Source organism: Hyla sarda, unplaced genomic scaffold, assembly GCF_029499605.1.
Source record: "Hyla sarda isolate aHylSar1 unplaced genomic scaffold, aHylSar1.hap1 scaffold_801, whole genome shotgun sequence".
Lineage (NCBI taxonomy): Eukaryota > Metazoa > Chordata > Amphibia > Anura > Hylidae > Hyla > Hyla sarda.
In genome coordinates, this window is record NW_026610827.1 from 105,997 (window position 1) to 126,463 (window position 20,467).

Below are 20,467 nucleotides of genomic sequence, written 5' to 3' on the forward strand. Positions count from 1 at the left end.
AGAGACAGGGGCCATAGACACAGGGGCCATAGACACAGGGGCCATAGACATAGGAGCCATAGACACAGGGGCCATAGACACAGGGCCCATAGACACAGGGCCCATAGACACAGGGGCCATAGACACAGGGCCATAGACACAGGGACCATAGACACAGGACCATAGACACAGGGGCCATAAACACAGGGGCCATAGACACAGGGGCCATAGACACAGGGACCATAGACACAGGGGCCATAGACACAGGGGCCATAGACACAGGGACCATAGACACAGGGGCCATAGACACAGGGGCCATAGACACAGGGGCCATAGACACAGGGACCATAGACACAAGGGCCATAGACACAGGGACCATAGACACAGGACCAAAGACACAGGGGCCATAGACACAGGGGCCATGGACACAGGGGCCATAGACACAGGGGCCATAGACACAGGGACCATAGACACAGGACCAAAGACACTGGGGCCATGGACACAGGGGCCATAGACACAGGGGCCATAGACACAGGGACCATATTTATCAAGGTTTAGGTTAAAGCTCGGCTGATATTTCCCGGTTTAATAGATATAAGACAGAATTTACTTTCCTTGATTCTTATCCTTTTCATTAACTTTTACAATGGCTAAAATGTGGCCCCTTTAGTACCTCAGGGGTTGTGTCGCTCTGCAGCCCCTCCCCTTGTATCCCTCCGGCCCCCCTAATGTTATCATTTGTCCATCCAATATGGTGACTCTATGGCCGGAAACGTCCCTGTAGGTTTCTCCTGTAGGATCTTGTACATAAGAGTCAACATTATTGATAATGTCTGTCACCTTTAAGGGGGTCTTCATCTATTAGACAGAGGGAGGGGGGGGAGCAGTTACAAAGAGGGTCTCTCTGGAGGACCCGTCCTATCCTGCTTGTCCTATGGGGGCAGGGGAAATAAATTCCTTATGGCCATGTTTCCTCACAGATCACAGCTGATCACTCGGGATTCCAACAGGGGAGGATCACTGGGGGTCCCAACAGGGGAGTATCACTGGGGGTCCCAACAGGGGAGGATCACTGGGGTCCCAACAGGGGATGATCACTGGGGTCCCAACAGGGGATTATCACTGGGGCTCAATAAAGGAAGATCACTGGGGTCCCAACAGGGGATGATCACTGGGGTCCCAACAGGGGATTATCACTGGGGCTCAATAAAGGATGATCACTGGGGTCCCAACAGGGGATGATCACTGGGGTCCCAACAGGGGATTATCACTGGGGCTCAATAAGGGATGATCACTGGGGCTCAATAAGGGATGATCACTGGGGGGTCCCAACAGGGGATGATCACTGGGGTCCCAAAAGGGGATGATCACTGGGGCTCAATAAGGGATGATCACTGGGGTCCCAACAGGGGATGATCACTGGGGTCCCAACAGGGGATGATCACTGGGGGTCCCAACAGGGGATGATCACTGGGGTCCCAACAGGGGATGATCACTGGGGGTCCCAACAGGGGATGATCACTGGGGGTCCCAACAGGGGATGATCACTGGGGGGTCCCAACAGGGGATGATCACTGGGGGTCCCAACAGGGGAGGATCACTGGGGCTCAAAAAAGGATGATCACTGGGGGGTCCCAACAGGGGAGGATCACTGGGGCTCAATAAGGGATGATCACTTGGGCTCAATAAACACAGCATAGGGGCCATAGACACAGCATAGACACAGGGGCCATAGACACAGGACCATAGACACGGAGCCATAGACACAGGGGCCATAGACACAGGGGCCATAGACACAGGGCCCATAGACACAGGGACCATATACACAGGGGCCATAGACACAGGGGCCATAGACACAGGGGCCATAGACACAGGGGCCATAGACACAAGGCCCATAGACACAGGGGCCATAGACACAGGACCATAGACACAGGGGCCACAGGGACTATAGACACAAGGCCCATAGACACAGGGCCCATAGACACAGGGGGTTATAGACACAGGGGTTATAGACACAGGGGCCATAGACACAGGGGCCATATACACAGGGGCCATAGACACAGGGGCCATAGACACAGGGACCATAGACACAGGATCATATACACAGGGGCCACAGGGACCATAGACACAGGGGCCATAGACACAAGGCCCATAGACACGGGGGCCATAGACACAGGACCATAGACACAGGGGCCATAGACACAAGGCCCATAGACACAGGGCCCATAGACACAGGGCCCATAGACACAGGGGCCATAAACACAGGGGCCATAAACACAGGGCCCATAGACACAGGGGCCATAGACACAGGGACCATAGACACAGGGACCATAGACACAGGGACCATAGGCACAGGGACCATAGACACAGGGGCCATAGACACAGGGGCCATAGACACAGGGACCATAGACACAGGACCATAGACACAGCGGCCACAGGGACCATAGACACAGGGACCATAGACACAGGGGCCATAGACACAGGGCCATAGACACAGGGGCCATAGACACAGGGGCCATAGACACAGGGACCATAGACACAGGGGCCATAGACACAGGGGCCATAGACACAGGGGCCATAGACACAGGGCCATAGACACAGGGGCCATAGACACAGGGGCCATAGACACAGGGCCATAGACACAGGGGCCATAGACACAGGGGCCATAGACACAGGGCCATAGACACAGGGACCATAGACACAGGGGCCATAGACACAGGGACCATAGACACAGGGACCATAGACACAGGGACCATAGACACAGGGGCCATAGACACAGGGGCCATAGACACAGGACCATAGACACGGAGCCATAGACACAGGGGCCATAGACACAGGGGTCATAGACACAGGGCCCATAGACACAGGGACCATATACACAGGGGCCATAGACACAGGGACCATAGACACAGGGACCATAGACACAGGGGCCATAGACACAGGGGCCATAGACACAGGGGCCATAGACACAGGGGCCATAGACACAGGGGCCATAGACACAAGGCCCATAGACACAGGGGCCATAGACACAGGACCATAGACACAGGGACTATAGACACAAGGCCCATAGACACAGGGCCCATAGACACAGGGGTTATAGACACAGGGGCCATAGACACAGGGGCCATAGAGACAGGGGCCATAGACACAGGGGCCATAGACACAGGGGCCATGGACACAGGGGCCATAGACACAGGGGCCATAGACACAGGGGCCATAGACACAGGGGCCATAGACACAGGATCATAGACACAGGGGCCACAGGGACCATAGACACAGGGGCCATAGACACAAGGCCCATAGACACGGGGGCCATAGACACAGGACCATAGACACAGGGGCCATAGACACAAGGCCCATAGACACAGGGCCCAAAGACACAGGGCCCATAGACACAGGGCCCATAGACACAGGGGCCATAGACACAGGGGCCAGAGACACAGGGACCATAGACACAGGGGCCATAGACACAAGGCCCATTGACACAGGGGCCATAGACACAAGGCCCATAGACACAGGGGGCATAGACACAGGGGCCATAGACACAGGGCCCATAGACATAGGGGCCATAGACACAGGACCATAGACACAGGGGCCATAGACACAGGGGCCATAGACACAGGGGCCATAGACACAGGGCCCATAGACACAGGGCCATAGACACAGGGGTTATAGACACAGGGGTTATAGACACAGGGGCCATAGACACAGGCGCCATAGACACAGGCGCCATAGACACAGGGGCCATAGACACAGGGGCCATAGACACAGGGGCCATAGACACAGGGGCCATAGACACAGGGGCCATAGACACAGGGACCATAGACACAGGATCATAGACACAGGGGACACAGGGACCATAGACACAGGGGCCATAGACACAAGGCCCATAGACACAGGGGCCATAGACACAGGGACCATAGACACAGGGACCATAGACACAGGGACCATAGACACAGGGACCATAGACACAGGGCCATAGACACAGGGACCATAGACACAGGACCATAGACACAGGGGCCATAAACACAGGGGCCATAAACACAGGGCCCATAGACACAGGGGCCATAGACACAAGGCCCATAGACACGGGGGCCATAGACACAGGACCATAGACACAGGGGCCATAGACACAAGGCCCATAGACACAAGGCCCATAGACACAGGGCCCATAGACACAGGGCCCATAGACACAGGGCCCATAGACACAGGGCCCATAGACACAGGGGCCATAGACACAGGGGCCATAGACACAGGGGCCAGAGACACAGGGACCATAGACACAGGGACCATAGACACAGGGACTATAGACACAGGGGCCATAGACACAAGGCCCATTGACACAGGGGCCATAGACACAAGGCCCATAGACACAGGGGGCATAGACACAGGGGCCATAGACACAGGGCCCATAGACATAGGGGCCATAGACACAGGACCATAGACACAGGAGCCATATACACAGGGGCAATATACACAGGGGCCATAGACACAGGGCCCATAGACACAGGGCCATAGACACAGGGGCCATAGACACAGGGGTTATAGACACAGGGGTTATAGACACAGGGGCCATAGACACAGGGGCCATAGACACAGGGGCCATAGACACAGGGGCCATAGACACAGGGGCCATAGACACAGTGGCCATAGACACAGGGACCATAGACACAGGATCATAGACACAGGGGCCACAGGGACCATAGACACAGGGGCCATAGACACAAGGCCCATAGACACAGGGGCCATAGACACAGGGACCATAGACACAGGGACCATAGACACAGGGCCATAGACACAGGGACCATAGACACAGGGCCATAGACACAGGGACCATAGACACAGGGACCATAGACACAGGACCATAGACACAGGGGCCATAAACACAGGGGCCATAAACACAGGGCCCATAGACACAGGGGCCATAGACACAGGGACCATAGACACAGGGACCATAGACACAGGGACCATAGACACAGGGCCATAGACACAGGGGCCATAGACACAGGGGCCATAGACACAGGGGCCATAGACACAGGGACCATAGACACAGGACCATAGATACAGGGGCCACAGGGACCATAGACACAGGGACCATAGACACAGGGGCCATAGACACAGGGGCCATAGACACAGGGGCAATAGACACAGGACCATATTTATCAAGGTTTAGGTTAAAGCTCGGCTGATATTTCCCGGTTTAATAGATATAAGACAGAATTTACTTTCCTTGATTCTTATCCTTTTCATTAACTTTTACAATGGCTAAAATGTGGCCCCTTTAGTACCTCAGGGGTTGTGTCGCTCTGCAGCCCCTCCCCTTGTATCCCTCCGGCCCCCCTAATGTTATCATTTGTCCATCCAATATGGTGACTCTATGGCCGGACACGTCCCTGTAGGTTTCTCCTGTAGGATCTTGTACATAAGAGTCAACATTATTGATAATGTCTGTCACCTTTAAGGGGGTCTTCATCTATTAGACAGAGGGAGGGGGGGGGGGAGCAGTTACAAAGAGGGTCTCTCTGGAGGACCCGTCCTATCCTGCTTGTCCTATGGGGGCAGGGGAAATAAATTCCTTATGGCCATGTTTCCTCACAGATCACAGCTGATCACTCGGGATTCCAACAGGGGAGGATCACTGGGGGTCCCAACAGGGGAGTATCACTGGGGGTCCCAACAGGGGAGGATCACTGGGGTCCCAACAGGGGATGATCACTGGGGTCCCAACAGGGGATTATCACTGGGGCTCAATAAAGGAAGATCACTGGGGTCCCAACAGGGGATGATCACTGGGGGTCCCAACAGGGGATGATCACTGGGGGGTCCCAACAGGGGATGATCACTGGGGGTCCCAACAGGGGAGGATCACTGGGGCTCAATAAAGGATGATCACTGGGGGGTCCCAACAGGGGAGGATCACTGGGGCTCAATAAGGGATGATCACTTGGGCTCAATAAAGGATGATCACTGGGGGGTCCCAACAGGGGATGATCACTGGGGGGTCCCAACAGGGGATGATCACTGGGGTCCAACAGGGGATGATCACTGGGGCTCAATAAGGGATGATCACTGGGGTCCCAACAGGGGATGATCACTGGGGGTCCCAACAGGGGATGATCACTGGGGGTCTCAATACGGAGGACACATATATAACCTTCTAATAAAGCAGAATGGTCCCTTCCTCCGGGTGAAGCATCTCTTACAGATCGTTGCCATTCCTCTGTTGTTTCTCCTGGATTTGTATAAATTAATTGACAACTGGGCGTGGCCATTCCAGTTGTCAGCTCTGACATCATCATCTGTCTGTGACTGGTGATTATTATTTTGCTCCATCTTCATCTTGTACTTATTATTACGTGTTTTGACCCCTCTGTGTTTCTCCGTATTCTCTGCTGATTCCGTTTTTTTTTTATGCAGGTGGCGAATATTTTGCTGAACGGCGTCAAATACGAGAGTGAACTGAACGGATCGAGCGAGTTCTCCCAGCGACCTCTGTCCATGAAGCTTCTGTGTTCATCCATCTGCCACATGCCTAAGGCGCTGCGCAACCTGTGCATCAACCACTTCCTAGGTAACGTCACTGGACTCAGCGTGTCTCACTACTCCTCAGCGTGTCTCACTCCTCCTCAGCATGTCTCACTCCTCCTCAGCGTGTCTCTCTCCTCCTCAGCGTGTCTCTCTCCTCCTCAGCATGTCTCACTCCTCCTCAGCGTGTCTCTCTCCTAAGCGTGTCTCTCTCCTCCTCAGCGTGTCTCTCTCCTAAGCGTGTCTCACTCCTCCTCAGCGTGTCTCACTCCTCCTCAGCATGTCTCACTCCTCCTCAGCGTGTCTCTCTCCTAAGCGTGTCTCACTCCTCCTCAGCGTGTCTCTCTCCTAAGCGTGTCTCACTCCTCCTCAGCGTGTCTCTCTCCTAAGCTTGTCTCTCTCCTCCTCAGCGTGTCTCTCTCCTCCTCAGCATGTCTCCCTCCTCCTCAGCGTGTCTCACTCCTCCTCAGCGTGTCTCACTCCTCCTCAGCGTGTCTCACTCCTCCTCAGCATGTCTCACTCCTCCTCAGCATGTCTCACTCCTCCTCAGCGTGTCTCACTCCTCCTCAGTGTGTCTCTCTCCTCAGCGTGTCTCTCTCCGCCTCAGCGTGTCTCTCCTCAGCGTGTCTCACTCCTCCTCAGCGTGTCTCACTCCTCCTCAGCGTGTCTCTCTCCTCAGCGTGTCTCTCTCCCCCTCAGCGTGTCTCTCCTCAGCGTGTCTCACTCCTCCTCAGCGTGTCTCTCCTCAGCGTGTCTCACTCCTCCTCAGCGTGTCTCACTCCTCCTCAGCGTGTCTCACTCCTCCTCAGCGTGTCTCACTCCTCCTCAGCGTGTCTCACTCCTCCTCAGCGTGTCTCTCTCCTCCTCAGCGTGTCTCTCTCCTCCTCAGCATGTCTCTCTCCTCCTCAGCATGTCTCTCTCCTCAGCGTGTCTCTCTCCTCCTCAGCGTGTCTCTCTCCTCAGTATGTCTTTCTCCTTAGTGTTCCTTTCTCCTCCTCAGCGTGTCTCTCTCCCCCTCAGCGTGTCTCTCCTCCTCCTCAGCGTCTCTCGCCTCCTCCTAAGCGCGTCTCTCTCCTCCTAAGCGCGTCTCTCTCCTCCTCAGCGTGTCTCTCTCCTCCTCAGCATCTCTCTCCTCCTCAGCATCTCTCTCCTCCTCAGCGTGTCTCTCTCCTCCTCAGCATCTCTCTCCTCCTCAGCGTGTCTCTCTCCTCCTAAGCGCATCTCTCTCCTCCTCAGCGTGTCTCTCTCCTCCTCAGCATCTCTCCTCCTCAGCGTGTCTCTCTCCTCATTAGCGTGTCTCTCTCCTCCTCAGCGTCTCTCTCCTCCTCAGCATCTCTCTCCTCCTCAACATGTCACTCTCTTTAGTGTCTCTTTCTCCTCCTCAGCGTGTCTCTCTCCTCAGCGTGTCTCTCTATTCCTCAGTGTGTCTCTCTCCTCATTAGCGTGTCTCTCTATTCCTCAGTGTGTCTCTCTCTGCTCCTCAGCGTGTCTCTCTCCTCAGTATGTCTTTCTCCTTAGTGTCCCTTTCTCCTCAGCATGTCCCTCTCTCCTTAGCGTCTTTCTCCCCCTCAGCGTGTCTCTCTCTCCTCAGCGTGTCTCTCTCCCCCTCAGCGTGTCTCTCCTCCTCAGCGCGTCTCTCTCCTCCTCAGCGTGTCTCTCTCCTCCTCAGCGTGTCTCTCTCCTCAGTATGTCTTTCTCCTTAGTGTCCCTTTCTCCTCAGCGTGTCTCTCTCTCCTCAGCGTTTTTCTCCCCCTCAGCGTGTCTCTCTCTCCTCAGCGTGTCCCTCTCCTCAGTGTCTCTCTCCTCAGCGTGTCTCTCTCTCCTCAGCGTGTCTCTCTCTCCTCAGTGTCTCTCTCTGCTCCTCAGTGTGTCTCTCTCCTCATCAGCGTGTCTCTCTATTCCTCAGCGTGTCTCTCTCCTCAGCTTGTCTCTCTCCTCAGCGTGTCTCTCTCCTCAGTATGTCTTTCTCCTTAGTGTCCCTTTCTCCTCAGCGTGTCTCTCTCTCCTCAGCGTCTCTTTCTCCTCAGCGTGTCTCTCTCTCCTCAGCGTGTCTCTCTCCTCAGCGTGTCTCTCTCTCCTCAGCGTGTCTCTCTCCTCAGCGTGTCTCTCTCCTCAGCATGTCCCTCTCTCCTCAGCGTGTCTCTCTCTCCTCAGCGTGTCTCTCTCTCCTCAGCGTGTCCCTCTCTCCTCAGCGTGTCCCTCTCCTCAGCGTGTCTCTCTCTCCTCAGCGTGTCCCTCTCCTCAGCGTGTCCCTCTCCTCAGCGTGTCCCTCTCCTCAGCGTGTCCCTCTCCTCAGCGTGTCTCTCTCTCCTCAGCGTGTCTCTCTCTCCTCAGCGTGTCCCTCTCCTCAGCGTGTCCCTCTCCTCAGCGTGTCCCTCTCCTCAGCGTGTCTCTCTCTCCTCAGCGTGTCTCTCTCTCCTCAGCGTGTCTCTCTCTCCTCAGCGTGTCTCTCTCTCCTCAGCGTGTCCCTCTCCTCAGCGTGTCTCTCTCTCCTCAGCGTGTCTCTCTCTCCTCAGCGTGTCTCTCTCTCCTCAGCGTGTCCCTCTCCTCAGCGTGTCTCTCTCTCCTCAGCGTGTCCCTCTCCTCAGCGTGTCCCTCTCCTCAGCGTGTCTCTCTCTCCTCAGCGTGTCTTTCTCCCCCTCAGCGTGTCTCTCTCTCCTCAGCGTGTCTCTCTCTCCTCAGCGTGTCTCTCTCCTCAGCGTGTCTCTCTCCTCAGCGTGTCCCTCTCCTCAGCGTGTCCCTCTCCTCAGCGTGTCTCTCTCTCCTCAGCGTGTCTCTCTCTCCTCAGCGTGTCTCTCTCTCCTCAGCATGTCCCTCTCCTCAGCGTGTCTCTCTCTCCTCAGCGTGTCCCTCTCCTCAGCGTGTCTCTCTCCTCCTCAGCGTGTCTCTCTCCTCCTCAGCGTGTCTCTCTCCTCCTCAGCGTGTCTCTCTCCTCCTCAGCGTGTCTCTCTCTCCTCAGCATGTCCCTCTCTCCTCAGCGTGTCTCTCCTCAGCGTGTCCCTCTCCTCAGCGTGTCTCTCTCTCCTCAGCGTGTCTCTCTCCTCAGCATGTCTCTCTCTCCTCAGCGTGTCCCTCTCCTCAGCGTGTCTCTCTCTCCTCAGCGTGTCTCTCTCTCCTCAGCGTGTCTCTCTCCTCAGCGTGTCTCTCTCCTCAGCGTGTCTCTCTCCTCAGCGTGTCCCTCTCCTCAGCGTGTCTCTCTCTCCTCAGCGTGTCCCTCTCCTCAGCGTGTCCCTCTCCTCAGCGTGTCTCTCTCTCCTCAGCGTGTCTCTCTCTCCTCAGCGTGTCTCTCTCTCCTCAGCGTGTCCCTCTCTCCTCAGCGTGTCTCTCTCTCCTCATCGTGTCTCTCTCTCCTCAGCGTGTCTCTCTCTCCTCAGCGTGTCTCTCTCTCCTCAGCGTGTCTCTCTCTCCTCAGCGTGTCCCTCTCCTCAGCGTGTCTCTCTCTCCTCAGCGTGTCCCTCTCCTCAGCGTGTCCCTCTCCTCAGCGTGTCCCTCTCCTCAGCGTGTCCCTCTCCTCAGCGTGTCCCTCTCCTCAGCGTGTCTCTCTCTCCTCAGCGTGTCTTTCTCCCCCTCAGCGTGTCTCTCTCTCCTCAGCGTGTCTCTCTCCTCAGCGTGTCTCTCTCCTCAGCGTGTCCCTCTCCTCAGCGTGTCCCTCTCCTCAGCGTGTCTCTCTCTCCTCAGCGTGTCTCTCTCTCCTCAGCGTGTCTCTCTCCTCAGCATGTCTCTCTCTCCTCAGCGTGTCCCTCTCCTCAGCGTGTCTCTCTCTCCTCAGCGTGTCTCTCTCTCCTCAGCGTGTCTCTCTCCTCAGCGTGTCTCTCTCCTCAGCGTGTCTCTCTCCTCAGCGTGTCCCTCTCCTCAGCGTGTCTCTCTCTCCTCAGCGTGTCCCTCTCCTCAGCGTGTCCCTCTCCTCAGCGTGTCTCTCTCTCCTCAGCGTGTCTCTCTCTCCTCAGCGTGTCTCTCTCTCCTCAGCGTGTCCCTCTCTCCTCAGCGTGTCTCTCTCTCCTCATCGTGTCTCTCTCTCCTCAGCGTGTCTCTCTCTCCTCAGCGTGTCTCTCTCTCCTCAGCGTGTCTTTCTCCCCCTCAGCGTGTCTCTCTCTCCTCAGCGTGTCTCTCTCCTCAGCGTGTCTCTCTCCTCAGCGTGTCCCTCTCCTCAGCGTGTCCCTCTCCTCAGCGTGTCTCTCTCTCCTCAGCGTGTCCCTCTCCTCAGCGTGTCTCTCTCTCCTCAGCGTGTCTCTCTCCTCAGCGTGTCCCTCTCCTCAGCATGTCCCTCTCCTCAGCGTGTCTCTCTCTCCTCAGCGTGTCCCTCTCCTCAGCGTGTCTCTCTCCTCCTCAGCGTGTCTCTCTCCTCCTCAGCGTGTCTCTCTCCTCCTCAGCGTGTCTCTCTCCTCCTCAGCGTGTCTCTCTCTCCTCAGCATGTCCCTCTCTCCTCAGCGTGTCTCTCCTCAGCGTGTCCCTCTCCTCAGCGTGTCTCTCTCTCCTCAGCGTGTCTCTCTCCTCAGCGTCTCTCTCTCCTCAGCGTGTCCCTCTCCTCAGCGTGTCTCTCTCTCCTCAGCGTGTCTCTCTCTCCTCAGCGTGTCTCTCTCCTCAGCGTGTCTCTCTCCTCAGCGTGTCTCTCTCCTCAGCGTGTCTCTCTCCTCAGCGTGTCTCTCTCTCCTCAGCGTGTCCCTCTCCTCAGCGTGTCCCTCTCCTCAGCGTGTCTCTCTCTCCTCAGCGTGTCTCTCTCTCCTCAGCGTGTCTCTCTCTCCTCAGCGTGTCTCTCTCTCCTCAGCGTGTCCCTCTCTCCTCAGCGTGTCTCTCTCTCCTCAGCGTGTCTCTCTCTCCTCAGCGTGTCTCTCTCCTCAGCGTGTCTCTCTCTCCTCAGCGTGTCTCTCTCTCCTCAGCGTGTCCCTCTCCTCAGCGTGTCTCTCTCTCCTCAGCGTGTCCCTCTCCTCAGCGTGTCCCTCTCCTCATCGTGTCTCTCTCTCCTCATCGTGTCTCTCTCTCCTCAGCGTGTCTCTCTCTCCTCAGCGTGTCCCTCTCCTCAGCGTGTCTCTCTCTCCTCAGCGTGTCTTTCTCCCCCTCAGCGTGTCTTTCTCCCCCTCAGCGTGTCTCTCTCTCCTCAGCGTGTCTCTCTCCTCAGCGTGTCTCTCTCCTCAGCGTGTCTCTCTCCTCAGCGTGTCCCTCTCCTCAGCGTGTCCCTCTCCTCAGCGTGTCCCTCTCCTCAGCGTGTCCCTCTACTCAGCGTGTCCCTCTCCTCAGCGTGTCTCTCTCTCCTCAGCGTGTCTCTCTCTCCTCAGCGTGTCTCTCTCCTCAGCGTGTCTCTCTCCTCAGCGTGTCTCTCTCCTCAGCGTGTCCCTCTCTCCTCAGCGTGTCTCCCTCTCCTCAGCGTGTCTCCCTCTCCTCAGCGTGTCTCCCTCTCCTCAGCGTGTCTCTCTCTCCTCAGCGTGTCTCTCTCTCCTCAGCGTGTCTCTCTCTCCTCAGCGTGTCTCTCTCTCCTCAGCGTGTCTCTCTCTCCTCAGCGTGTCTCTCTCTCCTCAGCGTGTCTCTCTCTCCTCAGCGTGTCTCTCTCTCCTCAGCGTGTCCCTCTCCTCAGCGTGTCTCTCTCTCCTCAGCGTGTCTCTCTCTCCTCAGCGTGTCCCTCTCTCCTCAGCGTGTCTCCCTCTCCTCAGCGTGTCTCCCTCTCCTCAGCGTGTCTCCCTCTCCTCAGCGTGTCTCCCTCTCCTCAGCGTGTCTCTCTCTCCTCAGCGTGTCTCTCTCTCCTCAGCGTGTCACTCTCTCCTCAGCGTGTCTCTCTCTCCTCAGCGTGTCTCTCTCTCCTCAGCGTGTCTCTCTCTCCTCAGCGTGTCTCTCTCTCCTCAGCGTGTCTCTCTCTCCTCAGCGTGTCTCTCTCCTCAGCGTGTCTCTCTCTCCTCAGCGTGTCTCTCTCTCCTCAGCGTGTCTCTCTCTCCTCAGCGTGTCTCTCTCCTCAGCGTGTCTCTCTCCTCAGCGTGTCTCTCTCTCCTCAGCGTGTCTCTCTCTCCTCAGCGTGTCTCTCTCTCCTCAGCGTGTCCCTCTCCTCAGCGTGTCTCTCTCTCCTCAGCGTGTCTCTCTCTCCTCAGCGTGTCTCTCTCTCCTCAGCGTGTCTCTCTCTCCTCAGCGTGTCTCTCTCTCCTTAGCGTGTCTCTCTCTCTCCTCAGCGTGTCCCTCTCCTCAGCGTGTCTCTCTCTCCTCAGCGTGTCTCTCTCTCCTCAGCGTGTCTCTCTCTCCTCAGCGTGTCTCTCTCTCCTCAGCGTGTCTCTCTCTCCTCAGCGTGTCTCTCTCTCCTCAGCGTGTCTCTCTCTCCTCAGCGTGTCTCTCTCTCCTCAGCGTGTCTCTCTCTCCTCAGCGTGTCTCTCTCTCCTCAGTGTGTCTCTCTCTCCTCAGCGTGTCTCTCTCCTCAGCGTGTCCCTCTCCTCAGCGTGTCTCTCTCTCCTCAGCGTGTCCCTCTCCTCAGCGTGTCTCTCTCTCCTCAGCGTGTCTCTCTCTCCTCAGCGTGTCTCTCTCTCCTCAGCGTGTCCCTCTCCTCAGCGTGTCTCTCTCTCCTCAGCGTGTCTCTCTCTCCTCAGCGTGTATCTCTCTCCTCAGCGTGTCTCTCTCTCCTCAGCGTGTCTCTCTCTCCTCAGCGTGTCTCTCTCTCCTCAGCGTGTCCCTCTCCTCAGCGTGTCTCTCTCTCCTCAGCGTGTCTCTCTCTCCTCAGCGTGTCTCTCTCTCCTCAGCGTGTCTCTCTCTCCTCAGCGTGTCTCTCTCTCCTCAGCGTGTCTCTCTCTCCTCAGCGTGTCCCTCTCCTCAGCGTGTCTCTCTCTCCTCAGCGTGTCTCTCTCTCCTCAGCGTGTCTCTCTCTCCTCAGCGTGTCTCTCTCTCCTCAGCGTGTCTCTCTCTCCTCAGCGTGTCTCTCTTTGCAGGGTGGCTATCCTTTGAAGGCATGCTGTTATTTTACACTGACTTTATGGGAGAAGTGATTTTCCAAGGGAACCCGAAGGCTCCTCACGATTCTGACGAGTTTCACAAGTATAACGCGGGCGTCACCATGGGATGCTGGGGGATGTGTATCTACGCCTTCAGTGCAGCATTCTACTCAGGTATCTAAGCTGAATGATTATTGTGCACACTCCATAATAATATGTGATACCTGGATCTAAGCAATATCTGAAATCATCAAAACTATTGACCCCGCAGTGACCTCTCATAGGGAGCTGCAGTACAGGTCTGCTGGGAGTAGTAGTCCTTCCAATATTAGGTCATGTGACAGGGTAGTGCAGTTCTCTGAGAACCCAACTATCTTAAGTTAGAAAAGACGGACGGTGATGTATAGTGCGGATTATGGTGACACGGATACTGAGCTCACTGTGGTGCTGTGGTGAGTGGACGGTGATGTATAGTGCGGACTATGGTGACATGGATACTGAGCTCACTGTGGTGCTGTGGTGAGTGGACGGTGATGTATAGTGCGGACTATGGTGACATGGATACTGAGCTCACTGTGGTGCTGTGGTGAGTGGACGGTGATGTATAGTGCGGACTATGGTGACACGGATACTCTCCTCACTGTGGTGCTGTGGTGAGTGGACGGTGATGTATAGTGCGGACTATGGTGACATGGATACTCTCCTCACTGTGGTGCTGTGGTGAGTGGACGGTGATGTATAGTGCGGACTATGGTGACATGGATACTCTCCTCACTGTGGTGCTGTGGTGAGTGGACGGTGATGTATAGTGCGGACTATGGTGACACGGATACTGAGCTCACTGTGGTGCTGAGGTGAGTGGACGGTGATGTATAGTGCGGACTATGGTGACACGGATACTGAGCTCACTGTGGTGCTGTGGTGAGTGGACGGTGATGTATAGTGTGGACTATGGTGACACGGATACTCTCCTCACTGTGGTGCTGTGGTGAGTGGACGGTGATGTATAGTGCGGACTATGGTGACATGGATACTGAGCTCACTGTGGTGCTGTGGTGAGTGGACGGTGATGTATAGTGCGGACTATGGTGACATGGATACTCTCCTCACTGTGGTGCTGTGGTGAGTGGACGGTGATGTATAGTGCGGACTATGGTGACATGGATACTCTCCTCACTGTGGTGCTGTGGTGAGTGGACGGTGATGTATAGTGCGGACTATGGTGACACGGATACTGAGCTCACTGTGGTGCTGTGGTGAGTGGACGGTGATGTATAGTGCGGACTATGGTGACATGGATACTGAGCTCACTGTGGTGCTGTGGTGAGTGGACGGTGATGTATAGTGCGGACTATGGTGACACGGATACTGAGCTCACTGTGGTGCTGTGGTGAGTGGACGGTGATGTATAGTGCGGACTATGGTGACATGGATACTCTCCTCACTGTGGTGCTGTGGTGAGTGGACGGTGATGTATAGTGCGGACTATGGTGACATGGATACTGAGCTCACTGTGGTGCTGTGGTGAGTGGACGGTGATGTATAGTGCGGACTATGGTGACACGGATACTGAGCTCACTGTGGTGCTGAGGTGAGTGGACGGTGATGTATAGTGCGGACTATGGTGACACGGATACTGAGCTCACTGTGGTGCTGTGGTGAGTGGACGGTGATGTATAGTGCGGACTATGGTGACACGGATACTCTCCTCACTGTGGTGCTGTGGTGAGTGGACGGTGATGTATAGTGCGGACTATGGTGACATGGATACTCTCCTCACTGTGGTGCTGAGGTGAGTGGACGGTGATGTATAGTGCGGACTATGGTGACACGGATACTCTCCTCACTGTGGTGCTGTGGTGAGTGGACGGTGATGTATAGTGCGGACTATGGTGACACGGATACTGAGCTCACTGTGGTGCTGTGGTGAGTGGACGGTGATGTATAGTGCGGACTATGGTGACATGGATACTGAGCTCACTGTGGTGCTGTGGTGAGTGGACGGTGATGTATAGTGCGGACTATGGTGACACGGATACTGAGCTCACTGTGGTGCTGTGGTGAGTGGACGGTGATGTATAGTGCGGACTATAGTGACACGGATACTCTCCTCACTGTGGTGCTGTGGTGAGTGGACGATGATGTATAGTGCGGACTATGGTGACACGGATACTGAGCTCACTGTGGTGCTGTGGTGAGTGGACGGTGATGTATAGTGCGGACTATGGTGACACGGATACTCTCCTCACTGTGGTGCTGTGGTGAGTGGACGGTGATGTATAGTGCGGACTATGGTGACACGGATACTCTCCTCACTGTGGTGCTGAGGTGAGTGGACGGTGATGTATAGTGCGGACTATGGTGACACGGATACTGAGCTCACTGTGGTGCTGTGGTGAGTGGACGGTGATGTATAGTGCGGACTATAGTGACACGGATACTCTCCTCACTGTGGTGCTGTGGTGAGTGGACGATGATGTATAGTGCGGACTATGGTGACACGGATACTGAGCTCACTGTGGTGCTGTGGTGAGTGGACGGTGATGTATAGTGCGGACTATGGTGACACGGATACTCTCCTCACTGTGGTGCTGTGGTGAGTGGACGGTGATGTATAGTGCGGACTATGGTGACACGGATACTCTCCTCACTGTGGTGCTGTGGTGAGTGGACGGTGATGTATAGTGCGGACTATGGTGACACGGATACTCTCCTCACTGTGGTGCTGAGGTGAGTGGACGGTGATGTATAGTGCGGACTATGGTGACACGGATACTGAGCTCACTGTGGTGCTGAGGTGAGTGGACGGTGATGTATAGTGCGGACTATGGTGACACGGATACTGAGCTCACTGTGGTGCTGTGGTGAGTGGACGGTGATGTATAGTGCGGACTATGGTGACACGGATACTCTCCTCACTGTGGTGCTGTGGTGAGTGGACGGTGATGTATAGTGCGGACTATGGTGACACGGATACTCTCCTCACTGTGGTGCTGTGGTGAGTGGACGGTGATGTATAGTGCGGACTATGGTGACATGGATACTCTCCTCACTGTGGTGCTGTGGTGAGTGGACGGTGATGTATAGTGCGGACTATGGTGACACGGATACTCTCCTCACTGTGGTGCTGTGGTGAGTGAACGGTGATGTATAGTGCGGACTATGGTGACACGGATACTGAGCTCACTGTGGTGCTGAGGTGAGTGGACGGTGATGTATAGTGCGGACTATGGTGACACGGATACTGAGCTCACTGTGGTGCTGTGGTGAGTGGACGGTGATGTATAGTGCGGACTATGGTGACACGGATACTCTCCTCACTGTGGTGCTGTGGTGAGTGGACGGTGATGTATAGTGCGGACTATGGTGACATGGATACTGAGCTCACTGTGGTGCTGTGGTGAGTGGACGGTGATGTATAGTGCGGACTATGGTGACACGGATACTGAGCTCACTGTGGTGCTGTGGTGAGTGGACGGTGATGTATAGTGCGGACTATGGTGACACGGATACTCTCCTCACTGTGGTGCTGTGGTGAGTGGACGGTGATGTATAGTGCGGACTATGGTGACATGGATACTGAGCTCACTGTGGTGCTGTGGTGAGTGGACGGTGATGTATAGTGCGGACTATGGTGACATGGATACTCTCCTCACTGTGGTGCTGTGGTGAGTGGACGGTGATGTATAGTGCGGACTATGGTGACACGGATACTGAGCTCACTGTGGTGCTGTGGTGAGTGGACGGTGATGTATAGTGCGGACTATGGTGACATGGATACTCTCCTCACTGTGGTGCTGTGGTGAGTGGACGGTGATGTATAGTGCGGACTATGGTGACACGGATACTGAGCTCACTGTGGTGCTGTGGTGAGTGGACGGTGATGTATAGTGCGGACTATGGTGACACGGATACTCTCCTCACTGTGGTGCTGTGGTGAGTGGACGGTGATGTATAGTGCGGACTATGGTGACACGGATACTCTCCTCACTGTGGTGCTGAGGTGAGTGGACGGTGATGTATAGTGCGGACTATGGTGACACGGATACTCTCCTCACTGTGGTGCTGTGGTGAGTGGACGGTGATGTAAAGTGCGGACTATGGTGACACGGATACTGAGCTCACTGTGGTGCTGTGGTGAGTGGACGGTGATGTATAGTGCGGACTATGGTGACACGGATACTGAGCTCACTGTGGTGCTGAGGTGAGTGGACGGTGATGTATAGTGCGGACTATGGTGACACGGATACTGAGCTCACTGTGGTGCTGTGGTGAGTGGACGGTGATGTATAGTGCGGACTATGGTGACATGGATACTCTCCTCACTGTGGTGCTGTGGTGAGTGGATGGTGATGTATAGTGCGGACTATGGTGACACGGATACTCTCCTCACTGTGGTGCTGAGGTGAGTGGACGGTGATGTATAGTGCGGACTATGGTGACACGGATACTGAGCTCACTGTGGTGCTGTGGTGAGTGGACGGTGATGTATAGTGCGGACTATGGTGACATGGATACTGAGCTCACTGTGGTGCTGTGGTGAGTGGACGGTGATGTATAGTGCGGACTATGGTGACACGGATACTCTCCTCACTGTGGTGCTGTGGTGAGTGGACGGTGATGTATAGTGCGGACTATGGTGACACGGATACTCTCCTCACTGTGGTGCTGTGGTGAGTGGACGGTGATGTATAGTGCGGACTATGGTGACACGGATACTGAGCTCACTGTGGTGCTGTGGTGAGTGGACAGTGATGTATAGTGCGGACTATGGTGACACGGATACTGAGCTCACTGTGGTGCTGTGGTGAGTGGACGGTGATGTATAGTGCGGACTATGGTGACATGGATACTGAGCTCACTGTGGTGCTGTGGTGAGTGGACGATGATGTATAGTGCGGACTATGGTGACACGGATACTGAGCTCACTGTGGTGCTGTGGTGAGTGGACGATGATGTATAGTGCGGACTATGGTGACACGGATACTGAGCTCACTGTGGTGCTGTGGTGAGTGGACGGTGATGTATAGTGCGGACTATGGTGACATGGATACTCTCCTCACTGTGGTGCTGTGGTGAGTGGACGGTGATGTATAGTGCGGACTATGGTGACACGGATACTCTCCTCACTGTGGTGCTGTGGTGAGTGGACGGTGATGTATAGTGCGGACTATGGTGACACGGATACTGAGCTCACTGTGGTGCTGTGGTGAGTGGACGGTGATGTATAGTGCGGACTATAGTGACACGGATACTCTCCTCACTGTGGTGCTGTGGTGAGTGGACGGTGATGTATAGTGCGGACTATGGTGACACGGATACTCTCCTCACTGTGGTGCTGTGGTGAGTGGACGGTGATGTATAGTGCGGACTATGGTGACACGGATACTCTCCTCACTGTGGTGCTGTGGTGAGTGGACGGTGATGTATAGTGCGGACTATGGTGACACGGATACTGAGCTCACTGTGGTGCTGAGGTGAGTGGACGGTGATGTATAGTGCGGACTATGGTGACACGGATACTGAGCTCACTGTGGTGCTGTGGTGAGTGGACGGTGATGTATAGTGCGGACTATGGTGACACGGATACTCTCCTCACTGTGGTGCTGTGGTGAGTGGACGGTGATGTATAGTGCGGACTATGGTGACACGGATACTCTCCTCACTGTGGTGCTGTGGTGAGTGGACGGTGATGTATAGTGCGGACTATGGTGACATGGATACTCTCCTCACTGTGGTGCTGTGGTGAGTGAACGGTGATGTATAGTGCGGACTATGGTGACACGGATACTGAGCTCACTGTGGTGCTGTGGTGAGTGGACGGTGATGTATAGTGCGGACTATGGTGACACGGATACTGAGCTCACTGTGGTGCTGTGGTGAGTGGACGGTGATGTATAGTGCGGACTATGGTGACACGGATACTCTCCTCACTGTGGTGCTGTGGTGAGTGGACGGTGATGTATAGTGCGGACTATGGTGACATGGATACTGAGCTCACTGTGGTGCTGTGGTGAGTGGACGGTGATGTATAGTGCGGACTATGGTGACATGGATACTCTCCTCACTGTGGTGCTGTGGTGAGTGGACGGTGATGTATAGTGCGGACTATGGTGACACGGATACTGAGCTCACTGTGGTGCTGTGGTGAGTGGACGGTGATGTATAGTGCGGACTATGGTGACATGGATACTCTCCTCACTGTGGTGCTGTGGTGAGTGGACGGTGATGTATAGTGCGGACTATGGTGACACGGATACTGAGCTCACTGTGGTGCTGTGGTGAGTGGACGGTGATGTATAGTGCGGACTATGGTGACATGGATACTGAGCTCACTGTGGTGCTGTGGTGAGTGGACGGTGATGTATAGTGCGGACTATGGTGACACGGATACTCTCCTCACTGTGGTGCTGTGGTGAGTGGACGGTGATGTATAGTGCGGACTATGGTGACACGGATACTCTCCTCACTGTGGTGCTGAGGTGAGTGGACGGTGATGTATAGTGCGGACTATGGTGACACGGATACTCTCCTCACTGTGGTGCTGTGGTGAGTGGACGGTGATGTAAAGTGCGGACTATGGTGACACGGATACTGAGCTCACTGTGGTGCTGTGGTGAGTGGACGGTGATGTATAGTGCGGACTATGGTGACACGGATACTGAGCTCACTGTGGTGCTGAGGTGAGTGGACGGTGATGTATAGTGCGGACTATGGTGACACGGATACTGAGCTCACTGTGGTGCTGTGGTGAGTGGACGGTGATGTATAGTGCGGACTATGGTGACATGGATACTCTCCTCACTGTGGTGCTGTGGTGAGTGGACGGTGATGTATAGTGCGGACTATGGTGACACGGATACTCTCCTCACTGTGGTGCTGAGGTGAGTGGACGGTGATGTATAGTGCGGACTATGGTGACACGGATACTGAGCTCACTGTGGTGCTGTGGTGAGTGGACGGTGATGTATAGTGCGGACTATGGTGACACGGATACTGAGCTCACTGTGGTGCTGTGGTGAGTGGACGGTGATGTATAGTGCGGACTATGGTGACACGGATAC

The 20,467-nt window shown here is 55.3% G+C and overlaps 1 protein-coding gene across 5 annotated transcripts in view; it reads left to right on the forward strand.

Annotated features, from left to right (window-relative positions):
* SLC45A1 (solute carrier family 45 member 1) overlaps positions 1–20,467 on the forward strand; it is a gene marked incomplete at its 3' end in the record, with an annotated part of 109,160 nt that overhangs the window by 63,302 nt on the left and 25,391 nt on the right. For all 5 annotated transcript variants that reach the window (XM_056554591.1, XM_056554593.1, XM_056554592.1 and 2 more), the window contains 2 exon segments: positions 6,397–6,550; positions 13,401–13,577. In XM_056554591.1, the coding sequence (XP_056410566.1) occupies positions 6,397–6,550; positions 13,401–13,577 (331 nt within the window).